Here is a 27906-nt window from a genome sequence, read left to right on the forward strand (position 1 = left end):
ACTTTTTCTCTGCCCATTCAGCGCTCATCGATTGTTCATCAAGTACTGTGCGTCTTGACTTGCCTCTGCTGGACGTTCCTCCGACACCACACGAAATTCGCCTACGACTGACTGATTTTGTTCACCTTCCACAACAGATTTTGACATACATCGAAATGTCGCCTTCTACGCCAATTTCCTATGGTTATTACGTCTCCGCTCCTATAACTGCCCTCGTTCTCACCCACAACGGTACTGTCCCGCATACAATACTGATGGTCACAGAGAATCGCACGTATCTCCCTGTAGTGAATTTCGGGCTCACTAAGCAAGTTCTGCCTGAAGATATCGCCCTGGCTACGATCACTGCTTTAGACGTTAGCTTCCTTGAGTCTTTTGACGTCGATGCTTCCTGTGAGCCTTTCCGGTCTGCCAACTGTACTGACAACGACACTCGGAAAATATCGCCCTGAATCTCTCACCGGCGGACGCTCTGCGGTCTATTGCTTTCGTACAAGGACATATTCGACCTGAACAACCGACGCCTAGGCCAGACGTCACTTGTCAAACATCGTATACATACAGGCGATATCCACCCCTCCATCGGCAACCTTACCGAGTTTCAGCTTCAGAGCGCCACGTCATCAAAACGGAAGAAGACAAGATGCTAGCGAAAGACATCATTGAGCCATCGCCAAGTCCCTGGGCCTCACCTGTCGTGCTTGCCAAAAAGAAGGACGGCGCATGGAGATTCTGCGTCCATTACAGCCGCCTCAGCAGCATCAAGATGAAGGACGTCTACCCACTACCTCGTATCGATGACGCCCTCGATTAACTATAGGGGGCGCAGTATTTTTCGCCCATCGACCTATACGGTGCGGATATTGGCAAATCGCGGTGGAGGATATCGATAGTGAAAAGACCGCCTTTATAACGACTGATAGTCTTTACCACTTAAAAGTTATGCCGTTTGGGCTATGCAACGCTCTGGCTACCTTTGAGCGTATGATGGACTCATTCCTCTAAGGAATCAAGTGCTCGACTTGTCTCTGCTACCTACATAACGTTAATGTGTTCTCGCCCACATTCAGCACACGCATTGAGTGCCTTTCCGCTGTACTTGCTGTTTTTCGCAAGGCCGGTCAACAGCTCAACTCCAAGAAATGTAGCTTAGGCCATCGTGACATTACTGTTCTTGGACATGTCGTCAATGCGACTGGCATCCGACCGGACCCGGAGAAAATTTGCGCCATGAAAGAGTTTCCTGTTCTACAGTCCGCAAAATATGTCCGAAGTTCCGTGGGCCTTTGCTCTTACTTCCGCCGCTTTGTTAAAGGTTTTGCCACCATAGCACGCCCTCTAACAGATCTGAAGAAAAGTGTGCCGTTTTCACGTAGAGCCTCTCCGGCCGCCGTCTTTTCTCGCCTTACCACCATGCTCACCACCCCGCCGATTCTAAGACACTTCGTTACTTCAGCCCCTACAGAGGTGCCCACCGATGCCAGTGGCCACGGAATCGGTGCCGTCTTGACACAAGTTCAACACGGCCATGAACGTGTCATCGCGTACGCTAGCCGTCTTTTGTCACCTGCGGAACGGAATTGCTCTATTATCAAGCGCGAATGTTTGGCCCTTGTGTGGGCAGTAGTGAAATTCCACCCCTATTTATACGGCAGGCTCTTTTCTATTGTAACGGACCACCATGCCCTCTGTTGGCTTTCGTCCTTAAAAGAACCCACAGGGAGGCTTGGACGATGGGCTGTGCGGCTACAAGAGTATTCCTATTCTGTGGTGTATAGATCTGGTCGCCTACACCAGGACTCTGACTGCTTGACCCGTTACCCTGTACCCACGCCCGCCAACGCTGACACGGCCGCTTCCGCAAGTGTTCTTTCCATTTCCCAGCTTTTGGACGTGGCCAGCGAGCAACGCCATGACGCTACCTTGACGATCCTCATTGACCGAATAGAATCTGCTGCTACTAATCCATCGTTACGGTGGTTCAACCTCAACGGCGGGATATTGTACCGACGCAATTTTCATCCTGACGGTCCTCCCCTTCTCTTTTTCGTTCCTCAACACCTCCGCTCAACCGTGCTTCAGGAGCTTCATGAGCTTCATGACGCCCCAACTTCCGGACACCTTGGGGTTGCTCGCACATACGACCGCGTGCGCCGCCGCTTCTACTGGTCCGGCCTAGCACGCTCCGTGCGGCTCTATGTAGCTGCTTGCAAGCCCTGTCAACGTCGGAAAAAGCCAGCAACGCTTCCTGCCGGGTATTTACAGCCGATCGACATTTCACCTGAGCCAACTCTTTTGCATGGGTTTGGATCTACTTGGCCTTTTGCCCGAGTCCAGCTCTGGCAACAGGTGGATCGATGTCGCTACTGATTACACGACGCGCTATGCCACCACTCGGACACTTCCCATGAGTTGCGCAACCGACGTCGCAGATTTCCTGCTCCGGGATATCATTTTAGTATATTGGCGCCCCGCGACAGCCCATCACCGACCACAGCCACACTTTCTTCTCCCAAGTCATCGCCGATATCCTACGCTCATATTCTACCAAACACAAGCTGGCTACCTCCTATCATCCCCAGACCAACGGTCTTACTGAGCGTCTTAATCGACCATTACTGACATGCTGTCGAAATACGCTTCACCCGACCACAAGGACTGAGACGTGGCACTGCCTATATATGTCACGTTCGCCTATAATTCATCACGCCACGACAATGCTGGGTATTCCCCCTTTTACTTGCTGTGGTCGTGTCGGTGTACTACTATTGGACACTTCACTCCCTTTGGTACGCGATTCAAGGACCGAGTATGCCCGCAACGCCATCGCCCATGCTGGCCATGCGCGCCAGCTTGCCCATACTTGTTTGTTGGTATCGCAGGAAACTCATGGCACGCTTACAATTGCCGCCATCGTGACACCTACTTTTCACCAGGCTCTCTCTTATTACTTTGGTCTCCTTGCCGCCGAGTGGGGCTCTCCGCGAAACTCCGTCCGTGCTACAAAGGCCCTTACCGCGTTCTACGTCAAGTAATCAATGTCACTTACGAGATAATCCCCGTGACTTCCATCATGCCACCCGGTTCCACATCACCCGACGTCGACCATGTGTCTCGGCTTAACCATTCCTATGCCCTTACCGATGGCGCGCTGGGTCGGTGCTTTTTCCGCCGGCGGTCGTGTTACGGTGGGAAAAGAGGACAACGTCGACGACGGCGAAGATAACGAAGTTGCAACAGCCTCTCGGGAATCTCAGCTGCTGTTTATGTATCTCTTGTAAATATATCGTGTAAATAGTTTTATACCAGCGACAGTATTTACACTCCGTAGTAGAGCACCTCCCTTGTACTGAAACAATGCTTTGCGCATGCTGCCCATTCACGCATGTAAGTCATAGAGCTCGAGCGGACAGATTAGTGAGTGTATGCGTATATTTTCATGATATAGAAACTGCACAAAGCGCACAATTACCCTGCGTTATGTACTTTCTTTGTTGTCCAGTGCTTTGCGCTTTGTTTGTACCATGAAACTGCACGAAGAAACTCAAGTTCAGATGCTGTTGATGAATACGTCCTTTGAACGAATTCATTTCTATTGAATTTAAAAGAAATCCTGCCAACCCTGCGCTCCACGCAGTACACTCGGTCTCAGCGAAGGCTACATACATAATGGCTCGTGGATTTCGATTTAGTGGCTCGACCTATCAACTTAATTTGCGTTTCCTTGCCTTCTCATATGCTCTAAGCTTGGTGTTTGGTAAAATACTAGTGTCCTTCCAGGACTAGATACTGCCGCTATCCAACGCTAAAAAGACCCATCATAGAGCTTCCCACACAAGGATTCCAGACCGATCGATACTTAGCCATATAGTCCTTTAATTTTCTGATACCAAAAGAGACCCGAGCAAATTAGTGTGCTTATCGGTGTTCATTATTGTGTTCGCTTCTAATATAAACCTAAACGCCGTCCTTGATGTTTCAGAAAATCGACATCGCTTTCGAATTCTTCTGCGAGTACCTGAAAGAAAAGAGCACGGTCTTCGACAGCGTGGTCTTCAAGGTTGTGCACGGCGTCGTGACCGCCGGTCTGGCGGTTGGAGCCATCGCTTTGGCCGTGGTGGAGCTGCCCATTGTAGCCGCCGGCCTCGCGGCTGCGGGCGCTGCGTCCCTGACCGGACACATTATCCACACGATAGTGGATCTGACGCTTGCGAAGCGAAAGGTATTCATCATCATCATGAAAGGCAGAGAGATCGGCCTGAGCTTATATAGTCGCGGACAACTTTCCGTGCCAAAGGGAAAGCTAATGGGGCGGAGCTTGTGCACGTATATTACTGCGCAAAGTAGTCCGGCAGCGTTAGACAGCGCTTTTGGTTTCTCGGATCGGTAACGAATCAGCATTGCTTCCAAGTGCGACGGTTTCGCATTTGGCTAGACACGGAAGAGCTAAGCAGGAAAAAAAAGGAAAATTTTTTTACTCAGCGGGGTGCTTTGTCTAATTTTGCTCTTGAATGAATGAGGTTTTATTATTAATAGACAAGATATAGTAGTACAAGGCAGTATTATACAGGAGGAGGTCCCGAGGTCAAAGACTGTAATGGGACCTCCTGTACAGAGTATAAGAAAGAATATAAACAAAAACAGTTGCAACAAATAGCGTAAAATATTCAAAAGATAACAAATTTAGTATTGTTTTAGGTTTGGCAGTACTAAACAAATCAGCAGCAGACATGCTAGCAAAAAAGTGTAATAATTATTACATTAGACTAATTACAGAACTATAACATCATTTTGAAAGTAAATGGATAATGAGACCTAACCAAATGAACTTTAAATTGTGTTGCGTAGCCAAATGGACATTTGGAGGGGAAAATATACTTATCTAAGTGGTTGCAGATGATAAAATGTGGTCTTTTAGTTGTCGTTTAAATTGAAATGATTTGCATGACTTGATAGTAGGAGGTAGTGTGTTCCAGAAGGAAACGGACGAAAAATGGACACTCTGCTTACCATAATTTGTGCGAACCATGGGAAGAATAAAGTTATTGTTTAGTGCAAATCGCGTAAGATTAGTATTCATTAGACAAGACTGAGGTATCAGACTGTTGCGGTAAGCGTTATTCAGTTGTCGATATAAAAACGTACCAAGACTAAAGTTAATAAGCTCGTCCACAGTAAGAATATTATAGCTGTGTAATAAGTATTTGGAATTGAAATGGTTAGGACTAAATGTAATTATTCTAACAGCCTGGTTTTGTAGTACTTGTAATGATTGTAAGTGGGTACGATACGTATTGCCCCAGCATGCAATGCAATATTTTATATGTGAATGGATAAATGAGTAGTATAAGGAGAGTAGTGTTTCCTGGTTAAACACATACCGAGCTTTTAAAAGTGTCCTTATTCCATATGTTGCCCTCCGCCTAACGTTGGCTATGTGTTGATGAAATTTAAGGTTAGAATCAAGTTCTACACCGAAGTAGTTACAGGAAGTACTACGCGGGATAAGATTATTACCAAGGTAGAGCTAAGGAATGAATGCGGATGAGCGTTGGTGGGACGTGAATAAAACAAATTTAGTTTTAGACGAGTTTATATTGAGCTGGTTAATATTGCACCAATTTAACACGTTGTTTAAGTCGGTATTAAGTTTAGAAACTAGGTTCCGTACACAAATGTCAGAGTTAATGATAGTCGTGTCGTCTGCATAAAGAATGCAGTTAGAAGAAAGCAGGCAATTAGGCAGGTCGTTAACATATATTAAATACAAAAGTGGGCCAAGTATGGATCCCTGAGGTACACCCATGTTTGTTGTCATTGATTTAGAAAGAACACAATTAACTCTAACTTTTTGGGCTCTATCTTTTAAGTAATCTTGTATCAAAGTTAATGCAGGACCTGTTATTCCGATAGATTCAAGTTTAAAGGATAAAATGTGGTGGTTAATCTTATCAAATGCTTTAGTTAGATCCACGAACACTGATCCAGCATACATACCCTTGTCGATTGCCATCTTTAATTGTTCAGTTAGGGCGATAAGGGCAAGTTCGGTTGAATAGCCCTTGCGGAAGCCGAATTGGAGCGGTGAAAGAATACTAAATTTAGATATGTAATTAGTTAGGCGCTTTTCTACCAGCCGTTCAATAACTTTGCTAAAGAAGGGTAGAATGCAAATGGGCCTATAATTAGTAATCAAGGCACGGTCACCCTTTTTAAATACAGGAGTAATTCTACCTTGTTTTAGTTCTTGTGGGAAGGTTCCAGTCTTAAATAATAGGTTAATAATACTTGCGAGAACATCTGAGATTAGGTGGGCAATTAGCTTGATGTGGTTTGAATGCATATTATCAAGACCTATATATTATCAAGACTTATAAATAAGGTGCTAATATTTTTTCTTCCCCAGCTTGAATTAAAGCGGATGAAGACGTGGTACTTTTTTCATAAGCACTCCTATACTTTGCGTGCTTTGACACCCTTTCGTTGCCACATAAAATTGTCCGCGACTAAAATATCTTCTGGCCTTCTCTGCACACGAGAAGGAGGAAAGGGGACAGACAAGTGTGATGAAAGATGAGTACGAAGCGTGGAAGATCACATAACACGGTGGTCTCTGGAAAGCCTGGATTATATAGTCTAATATTCTACACATAGTCTATAACAGCAATCGTAGTTGTTTCCGCAGCTGTGCGGTCATGCCAAGATTAGATAAATATAAGTGTACTCGAGCGATGTGACACGGGACACAGTAAAATACGCTATAGAAGGTGTACAACTTATACAAGACAAAAAGTACATCAAGAAAAGCAGAAAGTTGTACAAGCATATGTGCAGAAATACAAGTACTTTTTATACAGTGCATTGAACATGCAGAAACGCATTAAGAGAATGAAGTCCGTTTATGTAGAAGAACCACGTGATGGATGTAAGTGTGACTTCAGTGCAGTATAAAATGTTTCACTGCGACCGCAATTAAGTGCTCTGGAAGTTGCTTTTCCGTCCACCCATTTCGCAGCGTGACGATTGCTGTCGTGTTCGATGTTCAGATTTTTACGTAAAGAATGAAATTTAAACGACTCAATTGTTCAATTGATCATCTACTTTTTTATCTTGTAAAGCTCAGTGCAATCCAAATACATTTTTCAGTAACCAATTACACGCAACCAGTTACATTACTGAAGAAGCGAGCCGCAGCAGGTGGTGTGGCCTTGATCACTTAAATTTGATGGGCACTACAGTAGAAGGGCGACAGCTGTGTCACGCAGCAGCCTAGCAGCTGTTCAGACAGGATAACTGTAGCGCTCAACATTTGTTTCAAACGGGCTTTGCTGTGGTTCAATAGCGGTGGCCACATCGGCCGTTAATGCCCGGAAACCACTAAATAACAGTTTTTACAGTTTTTCATTTACTCCCGTTGGGCGCACCTTCTCCTGTCCCCAGCTACCATAGAAGCGCCGCGTTTCATGGTGAACCCAGACGCATGCATCGCGGCAGCAACCAAAACCTTGTGCTTAAGATATGCGTACGTTGCAATATTGCCCGTTCCGAGTTGTCAAGAGTACGTTTTGCACTCACTTTGGTCAATGTTCCACCTCGACTGATGGCTCAGCTAGAGAAAGATCATCAAGCGGCTCTTCGAGCGATATGAGGCCTTCCACGATCCGCACAGTCAAACGATCTACTTGGCGAATCCAGTTACACTGAGACAACTATCAGAAATCCTATAACTAGCATTACTTTCTAAATATCGGTGCATATAGTCTGCTCAAAAATACCTCGGCGTTCCGGTTAATACCGTCCAATCCAGTTAATACCTTCTTATAGGAAATTTAACTGGAACGCCCAGGTATTTTGTAAAACATGCTACCTAAGGTGAGTAATTAATAACTTCATTAGCATACTTGAGGTAATTCGCGAAATTATTAGTCGACATTTTTCTTGTTGCTAATGTCCCCCTAGCTACGTAGCCCATCTGCAGGAATGGCAGGGGCCTAGATATGACAAGTTTCTTTAAAAAACTGTTCCGCATAAAAAAGAAACACCTGTAAATGTGTATATAGCTTTCTTATCATTTATCCTGGCCCCTATCCTGAATGCATGTCATTCACTCATATTCCCCCGCCCTTTTCTGCTGGCGGTCATTCACATGTCAGCCGTGACCCTAGTCGGCTGCAGTTCAGTACGCAGGCTCGAAAGTTTGCCACTTCACTTGCCGTTTTACAACATTATACTAACACTAATGCAACAATTGTTACTTCATGATGGTAGCTTTAAGAACAGGAGCCGGGACCAAACGGCCAAAGGCATTTCTGGATGTGTGGCTGAAATTTACGTATTTATTGCAGCTCTCTCAAGGTAAAAAAGACTAGAGAGTCTACGGAAACAAAATTAGGAATAATTACGCAAAACACTGTTCAAATATTAGCTTATATTGCTGTCATCTCGTTACTACATTGATAATCAACAAGTTATTAATTCACAAGGAATAATATCAGTTTGATGTTCACATGATCTTTAAGCATCACGCGGTTACCGTAATAAATAAAGTTACACACCGTGTCGTTAAATGGCGTGGTTTCAATAATAGGCGTGGTCAACTAAAGAGCTTTATCATCAGCGTGCTCTTTAATTTTCAGAGAATGGCGAGGCAGAACAACGCATCGAGGGCTGCAGGAACAGCCAACAGCAGCAAAACGTACGACGATGACAGCGACGACGAGGACACACAAGAAGTGGGTACCAAACCTGTTCAGCGGGAATCCGCAAGGGTAGTTAGTAGAGTCCCGAAAGCATAGTTTCCTAGCAATAGTACTAGATAATGTCCCTAGACAAAGAGTTTCAAGGTATTGGGTCGCCGCGCTCCTCGTCCTCGTGCTCCCCCCCTCTTTCCCGTGCCTGATTGTCTTAGTGTGGTCGCGTGGCATTTACGCATGACCGCACTGGTCACTAGCGGTCCCAACAGGTTTCAAACTTTTTCACGTTGCATAGCTTACGCCAATGTGCGCGTTAGTAAGGGTTTAGTGCACGTAATAACGTTTCAAAATGAGTATTGATAGTAAGTGCAGTACGGCGCAACTTAGAAGCTATTTGTTATTGCACGCGTGTTGAGACGTTTGGAATCTTTTGGGGGTGCTAGTGGCTTTCCATGTAGGAGGAGGGGAGCGGAAAAGAAGCAATGGCGCAATCTTGAGATAGTTATTTAAGGAACTGAAGTGTCTATCGCTGCAAATATGGCCGCTGAGCCAGCATGGGAGTGATGGATAATGTATACAGTCTAAGAAAAAAGAAACAAGTCAGTGCCCTTCCACTCTGTGAAGAAAGATGCTCAGTGAAGCTGTGTATGTGGGCCCCTTAATGACGAACTGCACCTCCCCCGCGGTTACACGTATGGGGAGTTTTTTGCTTACGACACGAAAATTTCCAGTTTCCTCCCTCATGCATGCGAGCAACAGTTCCTCCCTCTCCAAAACCAGCAAGGCCGACTCCAGGCAAGCGAAACGATGGATGCGACTAGGCCTACGAACTGTGCTAGCTTGCAGCTGGAAAACAACGTACGCGTCATAAGCATAGTGTACGTTACTGATATTTGCAACAACAAAAAAACACTCTCGCTAAGCTTTCTTTGGCGCGTACACGGAATCAGGTGCAAATACAACACGATCTTGTAGCGATGCTTTCCGCTCGACTGCCCCGCTTATCACCCACCATTGACGGCCGGCTGATCATGCTAAATAACGCAGGCGGAGCGTCGCTCTAACCCCAGTCCGAGCGCGAAAAGGAATGGCATAGCTAGAACATCGCGGCGTGGAACTTACGTAAACATAGAGATATCTATACATAAATCCGTCGCGCGTGCACACACACACACATGCTTACCACCACCTGGAGCAGCTTCAAGTCACTAAACTATCTATAGTTACTGCGCAGCCCGATAGATGACGGTAAAAGCTGACTCTGTCACAGGAAAAAATAATAACACTGAAGGGGAAGAGAAATGCAGCCATAATGAAGCACAGAGCGCTATGGGGATACAATAGGTACGAGGTGCTCCTGGGTATGTAGAAAGGTGTAATGGTTCCAGGACTTCCTTTTGGAAATGTGGTTGTTTGCTTTAAATCAGGGGTACAATCAAAACTCGATGAGAAGCAAAGGTCAGTGGGACGCCTCGCATTGGGCGCTCACGGGAAGACTGCAAATGAAGCTGTGCAGGGTGATATGGGCTGAACTAGTTTTGAAGTGAGGGGAGCTCACAGTAAGATTGATTATGAAGACCGACTGAGGAATATGGAAAAAAGTAAATGGGCTTGGAGAGTGTCGAGGTATCTGTACAGGAAAAACGTTGATTCACAGTGGAGGAAAAGAACTAGGAAGCTTACCAACAAGTATGTAGCCTATAGGGTGGGCAACATAGCTACAAAGAACGTTAAGCGGAAAGTCAGAGAGGCTGAAATAATCTCATGGGTGGCGGCAATGGAAAAGAAACCTGCCATGAGTAACTACTTAAGAGGAAAAAATGAAATCAGGAAAGAAACAATTCGTGATAACTCAAAGGGAAGCTCATTACTTTTTGAAGCGAGATCGGGATGCCTTAGAACACTCACCTATAAAGCAAGATATAAGAAGGAAGAAGCATGTTCTTGCTGCGGTTCTTGCTGCGGGAACGATGAAGCACCTTTTATTAGACTGTGAAGACGCCTGCCCAGCGGTCGATTTAGGCAGCACTGGCGTCCCTGACCCCTTATGTTCAGCGAGAGCAGTGGAAAAGTAAACATGTCCGCAATAGAGATTAGTAAGAGGCGACTGGAAGATTGGTGAAAGAAAAGTAGGAAAACGACAAAAAACGGAGACGTACAAAAGCAAAGTTCGCAATAAGGGATCAGAAAAGTTGGTTATGGGAGTTCATCGGGTTATTTTTTCTTTTTTTAACCTAGGTAGGACATTAGGCAGTATAATAGCAAGAGTTAGGTGGCACAACCCGCCACCCCGTTCCAAAGGCAAAGCTCATAACATCCATCCATCCAAATTGCTAGGCTGAACAAAATGGATGCTTCCAGGAAGAGCTTGTCGAACAGGTTGAACAGCTAAAAAATGAGCTAAATAGGGAGGGTGATGCACCGAAGGTAGTGGAAGAAAGACTTGAAGCAGCCGAGGAAAAACTGAATAGGGCCGCCATTGTGAACGAGATGGTCGTGAAGATGGAACGCAGATCCCGATGTGACAGGAGAGGAAAACCCAGCAAAGTACGTGGAATGCGTGCAATGTGGTGAGCTGAAAAGAGTGGCACCTACCTGCGGCTGCCACGAGAAAAAAAGCCAGAGTGCAGGGGTCAATCCCCCTTGTCGAATTCGAATGACGCGGAAAAGGACAAAGGGAAGCAGCGAGAGGTAGGAGAGAGTGAAATGGTGATTATCGCCGGTGACTCAAACCTGGCTAGGTGCTCAGAAGCAATTGTGGACAGGGTGAAAGGCGATAAAAGAGTGGCGGTATGGACATTTCCGGGTCGGACGCGGGGTTCTGTCATGGCGCGAGCAAAAAAAAAGCTCGCGGAAATGCCCACGTGCGGAACCCTCTCATAGTAGCAGGTGGGCTAAATGACGTCCTAAACAGGAAAGGGACAGGACTAGCCCAGTGCTTGGCGAAGTGGGTGGACGGCTTGCGCGAGCTGTCCCCTCAGGTGCAGATCGTGGTGTGCACAGTGCCGGAGGTGCCTGTATGTGACAGTCACGTACAAAGAGCCGTAGTGGCTGCTAATGAGGCGATATGGAAAATGAGTAGAGAGAAAAGCTTCGATGTTGTCGAAGTAAACAGGGAAGTGAGAAGGTGTGGTGGTTTTTAACGAGACGGGTTCCACTTCAATTACAGGCTTGCACGAGAAGTGGGCTGGCGACTTGCTGGTCGCACTGTTGCTTTTTAGGGCACCCACGGGCGCTTAGGAGGACAGGGTAGGTAGTAATGAAGAAGGTCCCATAAGGGAACCTCAGAACAGCATCGCCATCAATAAGAGAAAAAGGAGGAAAGTAAGAAAGAGAGCTCGCCATCCAATAGGCTACATAAACATGCAGGGCCGCAAAAGACAGGAAAAGTGGGCAGAGATTGAGGAGCAGTTAAATAGAGAACAAATAGGGATGTATGCGGTTACAGAAACGCACCTTATAGACTCGGAAGAGCCGCCAGTGATTGAGAATTATGTTTGGGAAGGGTGCAACAGAACGAAGTTGGAAAGAAAGGGCGGGGAAGTCGTAATGCTCATGCATTAGAGACACAAATGGAAAAGAGTAAATTCAAAATGTCAAGAACATCTTTGGTTATCATGTACAATGAGTGGGAAAAAAACTTGGCTGGGCGTTACGTTTCGAAAAATCAGAAATGAAACAGTCCCGCCAGACGAAACGTATGCAGATCTGCTAGAGAATCAGAATATGGCGGTTAAAGGAGCAACCAAAGAAATCATTACGGATCTTGAAGTTCCTCAAATGGACTCGAGACTTGCTCACCTTCTGGAGGCCAAGCACGCCCTCTCAGCCAGGTGGAAGACCCAAAAGCTTAATCGTAGACTCAGGTCGAAAATCGCGCTTCTTAACAAGGAGATTGAAACCTATTCGGCCCAGCTCGCTCGGCAGCAATGGGACGAGACGTGTACTGAAACGGACGGGCGTATGCGAAGAGGTAGCAAATGGAGCTTACTGAAAAGTTTCCTCAACGATAAACAGTCTAAGGACACCCTTAGCATTGCAACGGGTAGGCTCATTAAGAAGCAAACCGCAATCGGTCTCACCGACAGGGAATTAGCCAACAACTTAGCAAGTACTTATCTCCCCCTCGCCAAAGACGCGGATCGCCCGGTAGAGCGTGTGAACTACACGGGATTCTCGACACCTGATCTAGACGAACCTTTCACCGTGTCAGAGATCAGAAACGTTCTCTTCAATCTAAATGGCAGATCAGCCCAGGGACCTGATGGAATCACGAACAAACTCCTCAGGAACCTAGACGATAGGGCAATCGAGATAGTCACGGCCAAAATAAATCAGGTATGGAAAAGTTGACAGGTCCCGATAGACTGGCGTACTACAAGAGTGGTACTCGTATCCAAACCACGAAAACCCCCACATATAATTAATCTGCGGCCTATTTCCCTTACGTCATGCATCGCCAAGGTTGCGGAGCACGCGATACATAACAGGATCACTGAACATATTGAAAGCAAAGAGCTCTTTAGACACAACCTAATCGGCTTTAGACAGGCGTTGTCCACACAGGACGCTATGCTTTTGCTTAAGAAAGCAATCTTTGATAACCCTACTCGCGACGTGAGAGGGATCCTCGCACTGGACCTCTCCAAGGCCTTCGACAGGGTCGCGCATAAACACATCCTGACAGAGATTTCGTCTCTCAACCTGAGGCAGTGGTTTCATGATTACACCAGATCTTTCCTCGCGGATCGTAAGGCACACCTCCGACTAGGCATGGTCACGGGAGGACACTACGAACTAGGCACCTGCGGCACCCCGCAGGGCTCGGTTCTCTCCCCACTCTTATTTAATATAGCCATGCACAAACTCTCCACTCGCCTCGCTGCAATCCCGAACGTGGGTCACGCCATTTATGCGGACGATATCACGATCTGGGCGCCGGGCGGATCGCTAGCCATGCTCGAACACTCGTTACAAAACGCGTTGGAGGCTACCGAAGATTTTCTTTCAAACACGGGCCTTGAACTCTCCCTCGCTAAATCAGAGCTACTGTTATACCGCCAGTCGAGACAGGGGGTCAGAAATCTTGCGCCTCTGGAAACTGCCAATAGAAATTCGAGCTAAATATGGGCATCCCATACCGAGGATGGACTGGGTCAAAATTCTGGGTCTCCTCATTGATGCCAAGGGCTGTAACTCGACGGCCCTCAACAGGCTCACTGGACAGGCTAATAATGTCCTAAGACTTGTAGCCCGCGTCTCAAATCGAAGAGGCGGTCCCAAAGAGGATAATTTGCTCAGAGCTTATCAGGCATTTTTCCTGAGTCATGTCATCTACATCGCGCCGTACCTTAATTGGGGTAAAGCGGAGAAGGCCAAGCTCGACTCCCTAATCAAAACCGGCCTAAAGCACGTGCTCGGCCTTCTGCAGTCCACAAGCACTGAGAAGCTGCTGGATCTAGGACTCCATAACACCATCGATGAGCTAATAGAAGCTCACACAGCGACTCAGATAATGAGACTTTCATCCACTAAGCCAGGGATTAAGATTTTAGAAGAAGCGGGAATCCAACCTAGACATGAACCGGCGACCAAAGTTAGCTTGACCCGGGAAGCCAGAAGTCGCATCATGGTTGACCCCATCCCGCGAAACATCGACCCAGTGCATAACGAGGGTAGAAGATTTGCCAGAGCAAAGTCCATCCTTAAAAAGATCAATCAGCAGAAACTAGATGCTCTCTTTGTCGATGCTGCCAGATATAACAGTGGGGATAAGTTCGCTGTCTCGGTGGTAGACGCGAGGGGCAACCTGGTCAATGCAGCCTCTGTTTATACGAAGTTTGCCCATGTGGCGGAGGAAGCGGCGATTGCTCTGGCTTTTCACAGCTCAAAAGTTCCCACTATCGTCTCGCGCACGGCGGTTAGATCCTTCTCGTCCGCCATTATATCTGAACAGGCGAACAGTATTGTGATTGAAGCACTTCAAAGGACTAGGCGAGCAGCGAAGGAGGATACCGAATCTCGTGGTTCCCAGCCCATCTAGATAGCTCAATTAACCCGCTTGGATGTAATCCTAACGAGCAGGCCCACCGGAGAGCGCGCGATTTCACGCACCGCGCTGTCGCGGGTAGCCAGGCTTGGAACGAGGTCAACATCCACAAAGATCCATTATGTACTTTCCACGAAATTGTTTCCCATTATCGACTAGGCAGGAGGACATTTCCACCCCCTCACCCCAAATTGAACAAACCTCAGGCTACCACACTCAGACTCCTGCAAACCCGTTCGTATCCCACTCCTCGATCCCTTAACAAGATAGATCCTGAACACTCGCAGTCGTGCCCGAAATGTGTTCATGACTCATGCTCTTTTGACCACATGCTCTGGCTGTACCCACCCCTTAACGCCTCTCCACCCATCACGAAAGAACGACAGGAATCTCTCAAGAGCAGCAATCTCCACATTCAACTCCAGGCTGTCCAGAGGGCCCACGACATTGCGGCGGGACTTGATCTCTCGGTCCCATCGTGGGCGGAGCCACCGACTTGATCTTCGGGAGCCTTCAGTTTTGGCTCCCCAAGATCTCAGTCCCTCAGGACTCAAATAAAGTTCTTGTCATGTCATGTCATGTCATGGGCGTTACATATACGTGGACCGGAAATATTGCGCAGAGAAGAATAAATAGGTAGTGGAATGCATAAGTGCTGATATTAAGGGTTTCGGGAATTATGCCGAAGTTATCCTGTTACGTGACATGAATGCCCACATACGATATCTAGATCGCTATTTTGACAACAACCGGAAGTCAGTGCTAGACCTCTGTGAGCAACATAACCTCGTTATCGTGAATACAGGGCCTAAGTGTGAATGGCAGATCACGTGGGAAACCGGCAATCGACCATTGATTACTGCGTGATGACAGAAGGAATTCATGATACGTTGAGAGAAACGGTCATTGATGAAGAATATAGCAGCATAGGGAGCGACCATAAACGCATCATTGTGAAAATGGGATATGTAGTTGGGAAGGAGAGCAAGGAGTGCGAAACGGGCAGTCCAAATTTGAACGCTGACCAAATAACAAAATATAGTCACTAGAGTCGAGGAAGAACTTTGCAAATGGCCAAGTAAAGAGTGCGAATATAGTGACCTAAGTGTAATAACGACAGAAATACGGAAAGAGAAAGTACATGTTTGTTGGGAAGGAAAAAAGAAACCAAAAAGCTGGTGGAACCACGACCGATCGCGAGAGTTCGCTGGGGGAACATGTGTTTGTCAAAGCTGCTCTTCGGCCGGCAAGAGGGTGCTACGGCGCTTCGCAGCCAAGCTCAAAAGTGTAAATTCGTCGCTGGCACAACAAACATCTACAGCATCCAGCCCAGTACTCCTCCTTAAATTTAATATGGGTTAACTGCAAGCCTTCTTCTGGTGTGGGGACATAAAAAGAAGGCAATAGAGTACTGGTAGTGATTGTGGAAGGACGCTGAACCCCCTTGTGGTACAGTTGAGACAATTCTAAAATTTTGAGTGCGTAGTTGAGCTAACCTCTCGCCGATAACACCGCCTACCTATAATTACCATTGTAATGCGCCGCCGCTTCGTCGTAGAGAAGTTCGTATGAACGGTAAATTGCGTTCTTGAGTGCACAGATTAAGCAGTAGTTTTGTTGTCACCACTCCGAAGGCAGAACAGCGAGGCGAGATGTGTGCATGAACAAAAATATTGGATACTTTCATATCTTGAGTGTTTTCTGGCACTGTGTTCTTAAGCTTTATGAACGAATGTTTCACTGAGATGTGACTGCTCTGCCCTGTGTCCTCCACAGGAATGGGAACGCGCGATGGGGGGTAGGGGGGTGCGGTCTAGGATACCTGCACCAGTCTTTCGTAAGTGTGCTATATGCATCGATGTTATTTTATTTGCAGATTTAGAGCCTTTGTAATTGGTTATTTGTGACTACATATTTACAACAGTCTGCTAAATTTTTTGGCAACGCAATACGTGCGACATATAGTCATATACTACAGAGTAAACGAACTGACCGAAAATTTGGGCCAACGAAAAGCGTGGTAAAGAAACGCAGACGTTCACAAGACAGCTAGCACATCGAATGACAAGTGCGCTTAATGACGTCGGGAAAAAAAAAGAACTAGCTGAAAAGTGACTCAACCCTCCTTGACAATGAGCCACGCAACAATGGAACCTTACGCGACTTAAGGGAAATTTTATAATAGTAGTATAAACTTTATTTCTCCTATTGGTTTTGGGCGGTGCGTTTGTCCCACAGTCCAGAGCTCCACTGCTCTGTGCAGTTCGCTGTGCTTGATTGAGAAGAGCTCTCTGGCTCTCTAGATCTTCGCTGGCAAGCGCAACCTCCCACTTGGCACTTGCACTGTAAGAGGCGGATTGGAATTTGGAGGCGGTAGCGTACACGTCCACTTTACATCGGCAAGGGTTTGTTGCTCCCCGCACCAAGGACATGCATCTCCATAGAGTGCAGGGTGAATCTTACTGAGTATTTGGAGTTGTGGATATGTGTCATAAAAATCGAGCCCCTCGTTTAACTCCCTTTCTTCTTGTTCTTTACATAACAAGTCTATATATATATATATATATATATATATATATATATATATATATATGTGTGTGTGTGTGTGTGTGTGTGTGTGTGTGTGTGTGTCGATGTGGATCAGTGGATTATTTGACTGGTTTGCTTATGCACTGTGGCTACATTCCGCTTCATTTCACTACTTCAGTGATGGCGCCACCTTGTTTGACCAAATGTTCGACGTGCCAGGTTCTGTGAGCAATGGCAAGGTAATGGTTCTGCCTGACTCGTAATGATTGCTGCCAACAATTAGTCCGTTCATTTGCTTTGAGCCATTGGTTCAAACATTTCTGAAAGAGGACGACATGACTGACGGTCCTTTACATCAATAAATAATTAGTGTATAACTCGGAGGACAGAGCCGAAGGTGCCCAAAGCACCGTGTAAATGTTTAAATTCTTTTTTTTTTCATGTGAGTCTGGAACACCTCAGAATAAAATTCATCGTTCATGTGTTTATTTGCAGTCTATGCCGATCAGTGCTTTATTGTTATATTTATGAAGGTGTGGCGTAAGCGGAACAGAAGGCCCATTGCTTCTAGCTCTCAACCAAGCCGCTGAAAGAGAGTCACAGAGTGCTCGTTTGTTTGAATTTGCAGGAGCTGGAGGAACACTTCCAGAATTTCACCAATGAGAAACGAGAAAAATAGGCTGTACGTGCTTTCATCCCTGCCACACTGCCCCACCGACCAGCACGTGCAGCTCACTTGCATCAAGACAGAACTCGACCAGAGGCTCCTTTTGGATTCGTGGACAAATGTCTGATACTCACGACTCAGTGGAGCCGAGACTAGAATGCTCAACCAAGCGCATTTTGGTAAAATATGAATGGATTTACCTGATGCCTCTGAATTGTACAAAATAAGAGTACAATAAAGATTTTTGTATTGTGTCGCTACTCCGGAGCCGATAACAGGTTAGCTGCACACCTCACTGATGAAGTGCCTCTCGTCTAGGGAATCCTTCGCTGTGAGTCATATCATATTCTTTTCTCTGTATTATTCCTTTATCATAGCTTCCTGCTATTATGTGTATGAATTCCGCCAGATTCTGGAAGTAAAACAGTTGACAGCTAGTCAGCGCCGGCTTGGAAGTGTTTTGTTCTGTCCTTATTTTTCGGAAGCGCTTGCATAAATAATACCAGAATAAAGGATGTTACAAGCGGAGCTGTTTTTCTTTTCGGTGCATATTTTCCTAAATATCAGAACTCAAGGCGAAATTTCTTACAGAGGGCTAGGGCACGCACATATGCTGTTTCGATGCTGTCACATTGTCGGTATGGCGAAGAATAATACATTTAGTACTTGTTATCAGATGAAAAGCGGTTCGGGGAAAGAATACAAACGGATAATGAAGAATGCACATGCGTGAAGTGCACTTGTCGAAAGGAAACTAACAAAACAAGTAACGATTACCCTTATATTATGTGGGGACCCCTTTTGGACCCCTGGCTCCTGTTCACGCGCGATTTGGGCCATTCGCCCGCGCGATCGCTGGGGACACGCAGTTCCAAGCCTTATTTTGGATAGCGTACATTCCCCGCGGCCGCTGGCGCCGGCGCGACACGGAGCTTGCTGCATGCGGCGCGCGGCTCACGCTACGCCTACTACGCCGTGCGCCGCGCGTAGCAACAGTGCCTGAGGAGCGGGCCCCTCTCACCCTCTCTTCGGCTTCTCTCTCCTTCAGCATCGGAGGTGCGCGGGCGCTTTCGCCCGACAGATTGACTTTCGGTGCTCTTGGCTGTCGCACGTGGGGACCACGGAGTATGGTATATTCTTACACCGTGGTGGGGACCACTTGATCCCGCGCCCTTCAGAGCAAGGCGGCCCCCTTTTGTGTGGCGAACCTGCTCGGAAGAGCCAGCGTAGCGGAGCAGACTTCCCGGGAGCTTTCACCCGTGGTCTGCGACTGTCACCCCAGTGCCGTATTCCTGTACCGTACGCGCATTTTGTACATAACAGGGAATGAACCCCCATTCGTTGGTGCCACGGCTGGAGTCGTCTCTACGCCTTGCCGGTGAGTCAGCGAACTCGCCGCGGCGCCCCTTTGCGTGCGCTACGGAGTGGGGACGAGCTACGTGTCTCCTTTGACCTTAGCTAGCCGGGTCCGGGCACGTCAGCGCCCGAAGCCCCACATATCTGGCGCCCAACTAGGTCTCGGCATGGCCCCTTCGCGGCCCCCGCCGCAGCCTGAGTTCTTGGTTGCGGACCTTCTGTCGTTTGAGGCAGCGGACAATGCTGTAAGCTTCAGGGATGCTCTTCGTGGCAAGCCCATGCTATAATATATGTCAGGTGCGACCCCCTAGGGACGCCCATTCGTCAGTCCGTTCGCCCAGCGGCACCCTACGGTCCAAGCAGCGTGAGCCCTTTAACTACTCAGCTGCTTCGGCGTTCTGCCGAGCAGGAGCCATCCCGCTCCGCCGGCGACTGTGATCTATCCGGCCTCAGTTAGCCTGGAGGGCAACCTTTTCGCAACACCGTCGGCCGGCCTCCCATATGCCCGCACGATATTTCTCTGCCGTTCGCCGGTCCCTTAGGGCCACGAGCGGGCACATCCCAGCAGGCACCCAGTAAGCCTCGCCCGCATCAATCGCCGCTGCACAACGCAGCCACGCAGTTGCTATCGTCGCTGATGGAAACGGCGCAATCTCAGGCTAGTGTCAGGCCTACCGTGGTGGAACCTAGCCCCCTAGGCCTGCCCTGCCGAGCAACTTCAAGGTACATATTCCGACGTACAGCGGTTACTCAGACCGCATGAACGCTACGGAATACCTGGAGTCTCTATGCCAATACCAGAAAGCGATGAGGCTGCAAGACAGCGTGATTATAGGCACCATACTGCCTGTCTCGCTGACCGCCCAAGCTGCGCGGTGGTACCCCCTAATCGGACAACGCGCTTGTAGCATGGAGGAGTTTAGGATGCTGTTCAGCCATGAGTTCCTCCGAGACCAAAAGCCGACATGTCTCACCCCTACTACTGCAAGACTTTTCGCCAACAAATACTGAACCCACTGCGGAGACATCATACGACCAGCCGTCGGCGTGGGCCGGAGATGCCGGAGATTCAAAGCGCCACATGGCGCCACGGCATCACTTGGCGCCACCATCGCGCCTTCTCAAAAGTCCCTAAACGATGCTGTCCCTAGGCACCTAGGGTCAGGTCACCTGAGGGATTTTTGTACGACATTTAGACGCACGCCACTAGCGGTGGTGTTTCACGTCTGCACCGCAGCATGGCAGCACACGTAAGGAGGCTGAGAATGCGGGAAATTCGAAAGGGTAGACAGTTATAGCTGCACGTAAAACGCGTTGAAAGAAACAAAAACGAATTTTTAGTGCTTCTTTCATTCATTATATTCATTGAAGTTCCTAAGGTGCCGTAACAGACGATAATGTCTCCAACATTGCGGTCGCGTCGCTTGTTCTAGCTATGGCGTTTGACAAAGGCTGGGAGCAGTCGCGGAAAAGCGGTGCGGGCAGACGATAAGTTATCTATCTATCCATCTCTCTCTCTCGCTCTCTTTTCTTTTTTGCAATGTTTGCTTTACCGTTGAGCAATCAGTCATCCTTGTTTTCGGTGTAAGCTTAAAGGGACCATGAAACGATTTTGACGATTTTCTACGAACGTACTGAGTCGTTAGCGTAGCTCCTTCTGATCATTAATTGACGCATCTAAGTGCTCCGTGTAAAGCGTGTAATTTATTACAAGGTTTTAAAAATGCACATCGCTGCCGATCGCAGCACACTGCTCGGCGGAATTTTAAGCCGCCCCTACCCATATGGCGGAAATCACCCATATCACGTCAGTGGGGCGAGCTATCCGATTGGCTGACCAGGGCGCGTGATCGATAATTTTTCCAACTTTATGGTAAACAATGATGTTCGTAATAGTTGGAACGCTAGTTAATTTGTTTTTATAAAAAGAGAGTAACATAAAAGGAATGCACAAGAGCAATTTTTCAGTACATCCGGCACACAGCAAGTGTCGTCAGCTTCTGTTACACCGTGCTTCCGTCTTTGACGAGAGCTCTGCCGTCAGTGTCGGTCTGTCTTTTCGCGAGCGCTATGATTCGACTTTGTTGCGTTGTGGACTGCAAACGTAGCGACTGGCAATATGTCAAGCTGCGACATCGTGTCCCTCTGCAAGCCAGTAGACGAGCGGACTGGCTGCAGGGCATCGGACTGCCGCTATCCGATCGGCGCCAAGATTTGCGCGATTGCGGCCGTCACTCTACACCGGAAGATTACTAATGCAATAGCGTTTCGCGAGTCAGGTATTAGGGTAAACGCAAGCGCAAGGGAACAGGGCCTGGCTGTGTCCTCTTGCGTGTCGTTTCACGGGACGAACGCAAACGTGAATGTGGTCTGCACGTTGCAGCCACCTGGTGGCATAGAGCTCAGCCACACACAGTAGCAGCAACAAAATGTGTTCTTCTTTGCTGCTGGTGTAAATTTTTCGCAGGAGTGTAATCGTTAACACGTTGTTTTCGTAAATGTTTAAAATGTTTTACACTTGGTTAGAGCAATATTAGCTCTTTCTTTGGCTGGTTAAGCTCTGCGCCAACGGGTGGCAGGACCGTGGAGACCGATCAGGTAGCTCACGTCCGTCTACGCTAAAGTTCCTTCATCAGCTTGAGTTTATGCCTCCACCGTTTGGTCGAAACGTTCAGCTAGTATGTTACTACCGGAATACCAGACACGTTCGGGGCTGCGACAGAATGCTCGCAACGCACGCTGCTTCGATAGCTCTCGCTTGAGGTCGATGGCCAAGCGGCTAGCGGAGAGGTCTCGCGCGGGTGGGGGCGGCCTCCAAAACAACCGCTAGTGGACGATGAGACGTCGCATCGTGACGCAGAACCAGGGAAGGCGGAGCATAGCCCCGATCGCTCGGCGAACGAGTTGAAGAAGAAAAGCATCGCTAGGGAGGAGGGTAACTTGTAATCGCTTGTAGCTCCATTAATACGTAACGCTTCACTTAAATTGTGGTGCGAATGTTCTATTTAAGCTGTACCCTTCGCGTCTACAAATTTGTCCGAACCGTTTCAGGGATAATGCAAATAATGGAAAAGGACGAATAAGCAGAATCGCAAGAGAGGGAAGAAGAGAGATTTACCTTTTGAGCAGCGACGTTGCCTGGTAGTGGGGGATCGAATCGCACTATGGGTAAAAAGGGTTTCGTTACAAACTGCAAGAACGGATATGACTCGTGCAAAGACAAAGTATCGATATTCAGTGTCCCTAAAGAAAAGAGTCGACTGCAAGCATGGCGGGATGACATACAGCGTGAAGACTGAGTCCTGCAACTAGACGACTACGTGTGCGAGAACCACTTCGACCCAGTCTGTGTGACAAAAACATGGACGGCAATGCAGAGTGGAGTTGTTTTAGCCAGCACTACTCGAAGAGCTTCTCTAGCTAGAGATGCTGTGCCGAGTTATTTTCATGCTTCTTCACACTTCACTTTCAAAGAACGGTGTTCCGTGACAACTGACGCCTGTGGAGCACTTCCAAAAGAAAGAGCAATAGGCAGAAAATACAAGCGAAAAAGAAGAAACAGAAAGCAAAATGTAGTAAATTACGAGTTACTGGAGTTAGCAAGTGATGTGCCAATAGAAGGCGGCCAGGACCAGTTTAGTACTGCCAACACAAGAATGATGAAGAATGCCAAAGGGATATGCGTATCCTACATCGATGAACTTCCTTTCTCTTGGTTTACAAGTTGATTCCATATTGGTTTTCTGTTGCTTCGTGAGTATTGAATAAAAAATGCAAAAAAAACGATCAGCGTCTCCTATCATGAACATTATATATTGGAGCATGCACACACTGATTCCAGAACGCTATAAATGTATGAAAGGCGCAGCATGGTTCACAAGAAACAAGTAGTCTTTGAATTGGTGCTTTATGAACTCTACTATTCACGGAGCCTATATGTGAAAAGCGCGATATTTAATTTTTGTTTGGGTCTACACAACAATGATGGTACAGGTCACTGCATTACGCGAAAGCGCTTATATATGCACGCAGGAGAACATTGTACGCGGTACTCCCCAACACACTGCCTTCGCATGAGAAATGAAAACGGGGACGCAGCGTATAGTGATGACAGATAGCAACTCGTCACCTAAACGGAACTTGCAAATTGAATTGTTTGCAAATTGAATTGCAAATTGTTTGCTATCGGACGCTGGCGGCCGGCGCTGTAAAATAGGTGACGCCCCATTTGGCGAGCGCTGTGTCGGACAGACTGTCTCGCACCTGCGGCGCTCGTGCTAAGTCAGTCGTGGCGGCTCATAGCTTTCTCGCGCCTTACAGCGATGTACATTGTAAATAACATCACAGATGTTTCTGTGGGAGCAGTAGCGACCGTAGTAGAGCCCGGGCCGCATATATTGAAAAAAGTCGCGGGGCGCGGTAGCGCTGAACTTTGCGTCACAAGTTGGCGGCTGGACGTAATTATATTTATTCAATCGTGTTTTTACTGATTGTAACCATTATTTCGCGTTATTGGCGGCGCCTCCAGGATACCCAAGCGGCAACGGGGACACCAAAGCTAGAACCCAAACTGGTCCGTGGGGTGCCGCACGCCGAGGCCTGCGCGTGCCAGGGTTGTACAAGATGTCGCGGACAGCCAACTTTTTTTATGCGAACACCCCCTGGCACGCTTCGGCCTCCGCGGCCCCAACCCACGGGCCGCCCTGCTTCCGCTACCCCTTGGGTGCCTTGGAGAGCCTGTGCCGCCTGCTTTATTATAACCTCTGGTGCTTTCCTGAGGCCTCATTCTGCCGGTTACATGTGCCCTCCTGGAGCAGTCCTCGTAAAAAATCCAATCTATCGTCGCGACAAAAAAATTGGCAGTGGCTTTGCTCGGTTATGCCAGAATATACGTAGCGAAAGCTAAGGCATAGCATGGTTAGCCTTGGTTAATCTTGATTGCAAGTCCAGGTTAGTCTGGTTGTCTAGCTATGTCACGGCGTTTAGCCAGTCGTTCGGCGCGCTGTTCGTCTGTTTCCAGGGCGATTCGGTTCCTCTTCATCTCGTTCCGATGTCGATTCCAGACCTCCTCCTGCTTATCAGAATTGTCGCCGTCCATACTGCCGCCTCAACTCTGGCTGCGGCGCACGCGAGCTCTCCTTTTCAATCCTCCGACATGTTATCAGGCATGCGACGCAGCTGGCAAAGCGAGCGGAGGCGAGCGCAACGACGAGTAACGCGGTGCAGGAACGCAGTGTGACGTCATGTGCCTCCTCGGAGCACGGCCATGGCGAAATCGCAAGTTCACGGCCAGTAAAGCTTTCGCTTTTAAAAGCGACCCGCGACTTATACAACACCAGTCGGAACATTGCCCCTTCAGACACAGCGATCACCAAGGGGCGTCCGCGCCCACTGCCTCACCGCGCGGGCAGCCAGCGGCTGAGCCGCACTCCGAAATGCCGGCATGTCTGGGGACAAACGAATACAACACGCGCTAAGAAACCTCCTCCGTAGTGCCTAGGCAGAGTCATTTATATATACAAGGAGCAAAAGCCTCCAGATTTTCTCTCTCGCGCCCGCTCTTACTCGCGCCTGCGCATAAACGGCTGGCGATCCCTCAAACGAACGTCTCGTCCACTGGAGGCTGCCATGGGGTTCAGCGAGAGCAGTGGAAAATTTATAGAGTGAGAAACTCTATGGAAAAAGTAAACATGTCCGCAATAGGGATTAGTAAGAGGCGATTGAAGGATTGGTGGAATAAAAGTAGGGAAACGACAAAAAAACGGGGACATACAAAAGCACAGTGCGCAATAGGAGATCAGAAAATATGGTTGTGGAATTTCATAGTGTTATTTTTTCTTTCTTTTTTTATTGTTTAATCTAGGTAGGATTATGGTAGGACCATAGAGTTTCTAAATAAATACGCTAGAGGGAAATGTGGCGCTAGCGTCTACGGGGGCTCTCATGAGCGTTGCCTCAACCTACATGGGAATGATGGGAAGTACAGGCTTCGGATTGACTTCGATCTTTAGACTAGTGGCGTTTGCTTGCGGTGCAGTAAACGAAGCTATACTCAAATATTATCGCGTAAAATCTAATTTTATTTCTGCAGTATGCTGTACAATGTACAACATGCTACATAAACTTTGTATGGCTTTGAGATGGAAGCACGGTTTACTATATATGTTTTATCACCAGGGCACACCAGGGTATGCATTCTTGTGCGATTCTGTTCCCGATTTAACGCCAGAGAATAATTATTTATTTATTTTTGCAACAGCAGTAACAACCGTGCATGTACTTATATAAAAATACTCATCATGTATTTATTGAAATAAACATGTTGTATTGTGAGAAAGTGTTGCGCCCTTGAGCGGAATGCTAGAAGTGCCGTCTGCTACGACGCCTGCTCGCGGCAAACGCAAAACTTTTCTCGCTGACGACAGGCACGTGCGAACTCTCTCGCTCTTTCGAAAGGCTGCGTCGGCTTTCACGATTGCTGAACGTATTCAAGTACTTTTGAGCACATCTGCTGCAGTGCTAGCTAGGACGCTTGTGGCCTCCTACGAGTATGCTTCATTATATATTATATTGACCCACCGCTTCCGAAGCGTTATGGCGTGGCTTTGCACTTATCCATTTTGCGACACTAGACTACAGCCAGGAAGCAGCAACCTTTCCTACCACAAGTAAGTTTGTGTTCTCAGAGTCCTAAAACACGCATTTCCATGAGCACATAAACGAGCAATGCATAATGAAGCCCTCAATAAAATTTGATTGTAATTTGTAGATGTCTTGTATCAGTAGTGTCTTCTTTTTCCTATTCTGAAGTTTCATAAAGCACGTAGCGCTACAGGGCCAACCTAACACACTTAACAAACCAAGGGCCAAACGCTCAAAACATGTTCTTTCAACGTTTACGATGCCGTCGCTTTCTGGTCAGGGCTTCAACACCACACCGCGACACCAACATCGTCCCAGCCACTGGCCCAGCGCGATATCGCCACTTCGAGCAACAGAACAAAGGCAGAGAGCTTTGCGTCAATGCACTGTCCCACTGCAGGTTATAGCAATTGCGCTGGGAGCGAAACCAAAACTGCCAAAAAATACTTGTAGACTAATTAGCCAGTCAACAAAATGCCAATCCGAAGCCTGTACTTCCCATCATTCCCATGATAGTTGAACGATCGCAGCGCCAGATTTCCCTCTAGGTATGCTCATAGAGTTTTTCTATGGGATACTAATATGAAACTCTATGGGTAGGACCACGTGGTAGGACATCATACAGTATGATAGCAAGAGCTTGGCGGCGCAACCCACCGTCCCGTTCCAAAGGGGACGCTTCTACCTTCCATCCATACATTCATCCATTTGAAACCGAAACTGGAAGCCGACACAGGATATTACAGAGAGTGTACGATCAGTGCATTTTACCAGTGCTGACATATGGGGCAGAGACTTGGAGACTGACAAAGAAGCTTGAAAACAAGTTACGGACCACGCAAAGAGCGATGTAACAAAGAATGCTAGGCCTAACTTTAAGAGACAAAAAGAGAGCGGCTTGGATCAGAGAGCAATAGACGATATTCTAATAGACATTAAGAGAAAAAATGGCACTGGGAAAGTCGTGTAATGCGCAAATTAGATAACTGTTGGACCATTAGGGTGACAAAATGGGTAACAAGAGAAGGGAAGCGCAATAGAGGACGGCAGAAGACTAGGTGGTGCTACGAAATTAGGAAATTTGCGGGTGCTAGTTGGAGCCGGTTGGCACGCAGGGCAGGGGCAATTGGCGATCGCAGGGATAGGCCTTCGTCATAGAATAAAGAATCTTCGTCCTGCAGTAGACATACAATAGGCTGATGATGATGATGTTACAATTTGTAAACAAACTCGATTGAATAAATATAATCACATCAAGGCGCCAATTTGTGACGATAAGTCCAGCACTACCGCGCCCCGCCACTTCTGCAGCACCAGTGACGATGACTGGTACTGTCAGTCATCGTCACCGGCGGCCTTTCAGCCACTTGCGTTCAACCGCACCTATTTTACTGCCCCGGCAGCCAGCGTCCGAGCGTAAGAAAACTTGACCCCACTCGGCAATGCCGGCACGCCATGGGACAAATGTTTACAACACGCGCTAGGAAACCTCCTCCGTAGTGCATAGGCCCCTAGATTTTCCCTCTCACCATAGAGAAACTCTATGCCTCTCACGCCCGTTCTTATATCGCGCCTGCGCACAAACGGCTGGCGAGCATAGAGTTAATATATAGTAACTATATGCTGGCGAGCCCTCAAATTAACGTCTCGTGTATCCAGCATAGAGTTTCTCACTACATTATAGTGAGAAACTCTACACTCTAAGAAAAGTTTACACCCTTTGGAGTGCCCCTTCTGCCACCCAACGATAATCGTCATCTGCCTTGATGCGTTTCCTTTCTTTAACGCTGCGAGCCCGGTACTTTCCAGTAACGAACGGCACGCGCGTTATCAGCGTGATAGAATTGCCGACAGTTTCTTTAACGCTGCAAGCCCGGTACTTTCCAGTAACGAACGGTACGCACGTTATCAGCATGATAGCATTGCCTGTCGGCAATTCTATCATGGTGATAACGCGCGTGCCGTTCGTT

At 47.6% G+C, this 27906-nt stretch overlaps 1 protein-coding gene across 2 annotated transcripts in view; it reads left to right on the top strand.

The window, feature by feature from the left end:
* LOC126543700 (atlastin-1-like) overlaps positions 1-18198 on the top strand; it is a 60874-nt gene extending 42676 nt beyond the window's left edge. For both annotated transcript variants that reach the window (XM_072285060.1, XM_050190806.3), the window contains 3 exons: positions 3983-4222; positions 8637-8732; positions 17900-18198. In XM_072285060.1, coding sequence (XP_072141161.1) covers positions 3983-4222; positions 8637-8732; positions 17900-17950 — 387 coding nt within the window. In that variant the 3' untranslated portion in view covers positions 17951-18198. The remainder of the gene's footprint in view (positions 1-3982; positions 4223-8636; positions 8733-17899) is intronic.
* The last annotated feature ends 9708 nt before the right edge of the window (positions 18199-27906 follow it).

This window comes from Dermacentor andersoni, chromosome 10 (genome assembly GCF_023375885.2).
Source record: "Dermacentor andersoni chromosome 10, qqDerAnde1_hic_scaffold, whole genome shotgun sequence".
Classification (NCBI taxonomy): domain Eukaryota; kingdom Metazoa; phylum Arthropoda; class Arachnida; order Ixodida; family Ixodidae; genus Dermacentor; species Dermacentor andersoni.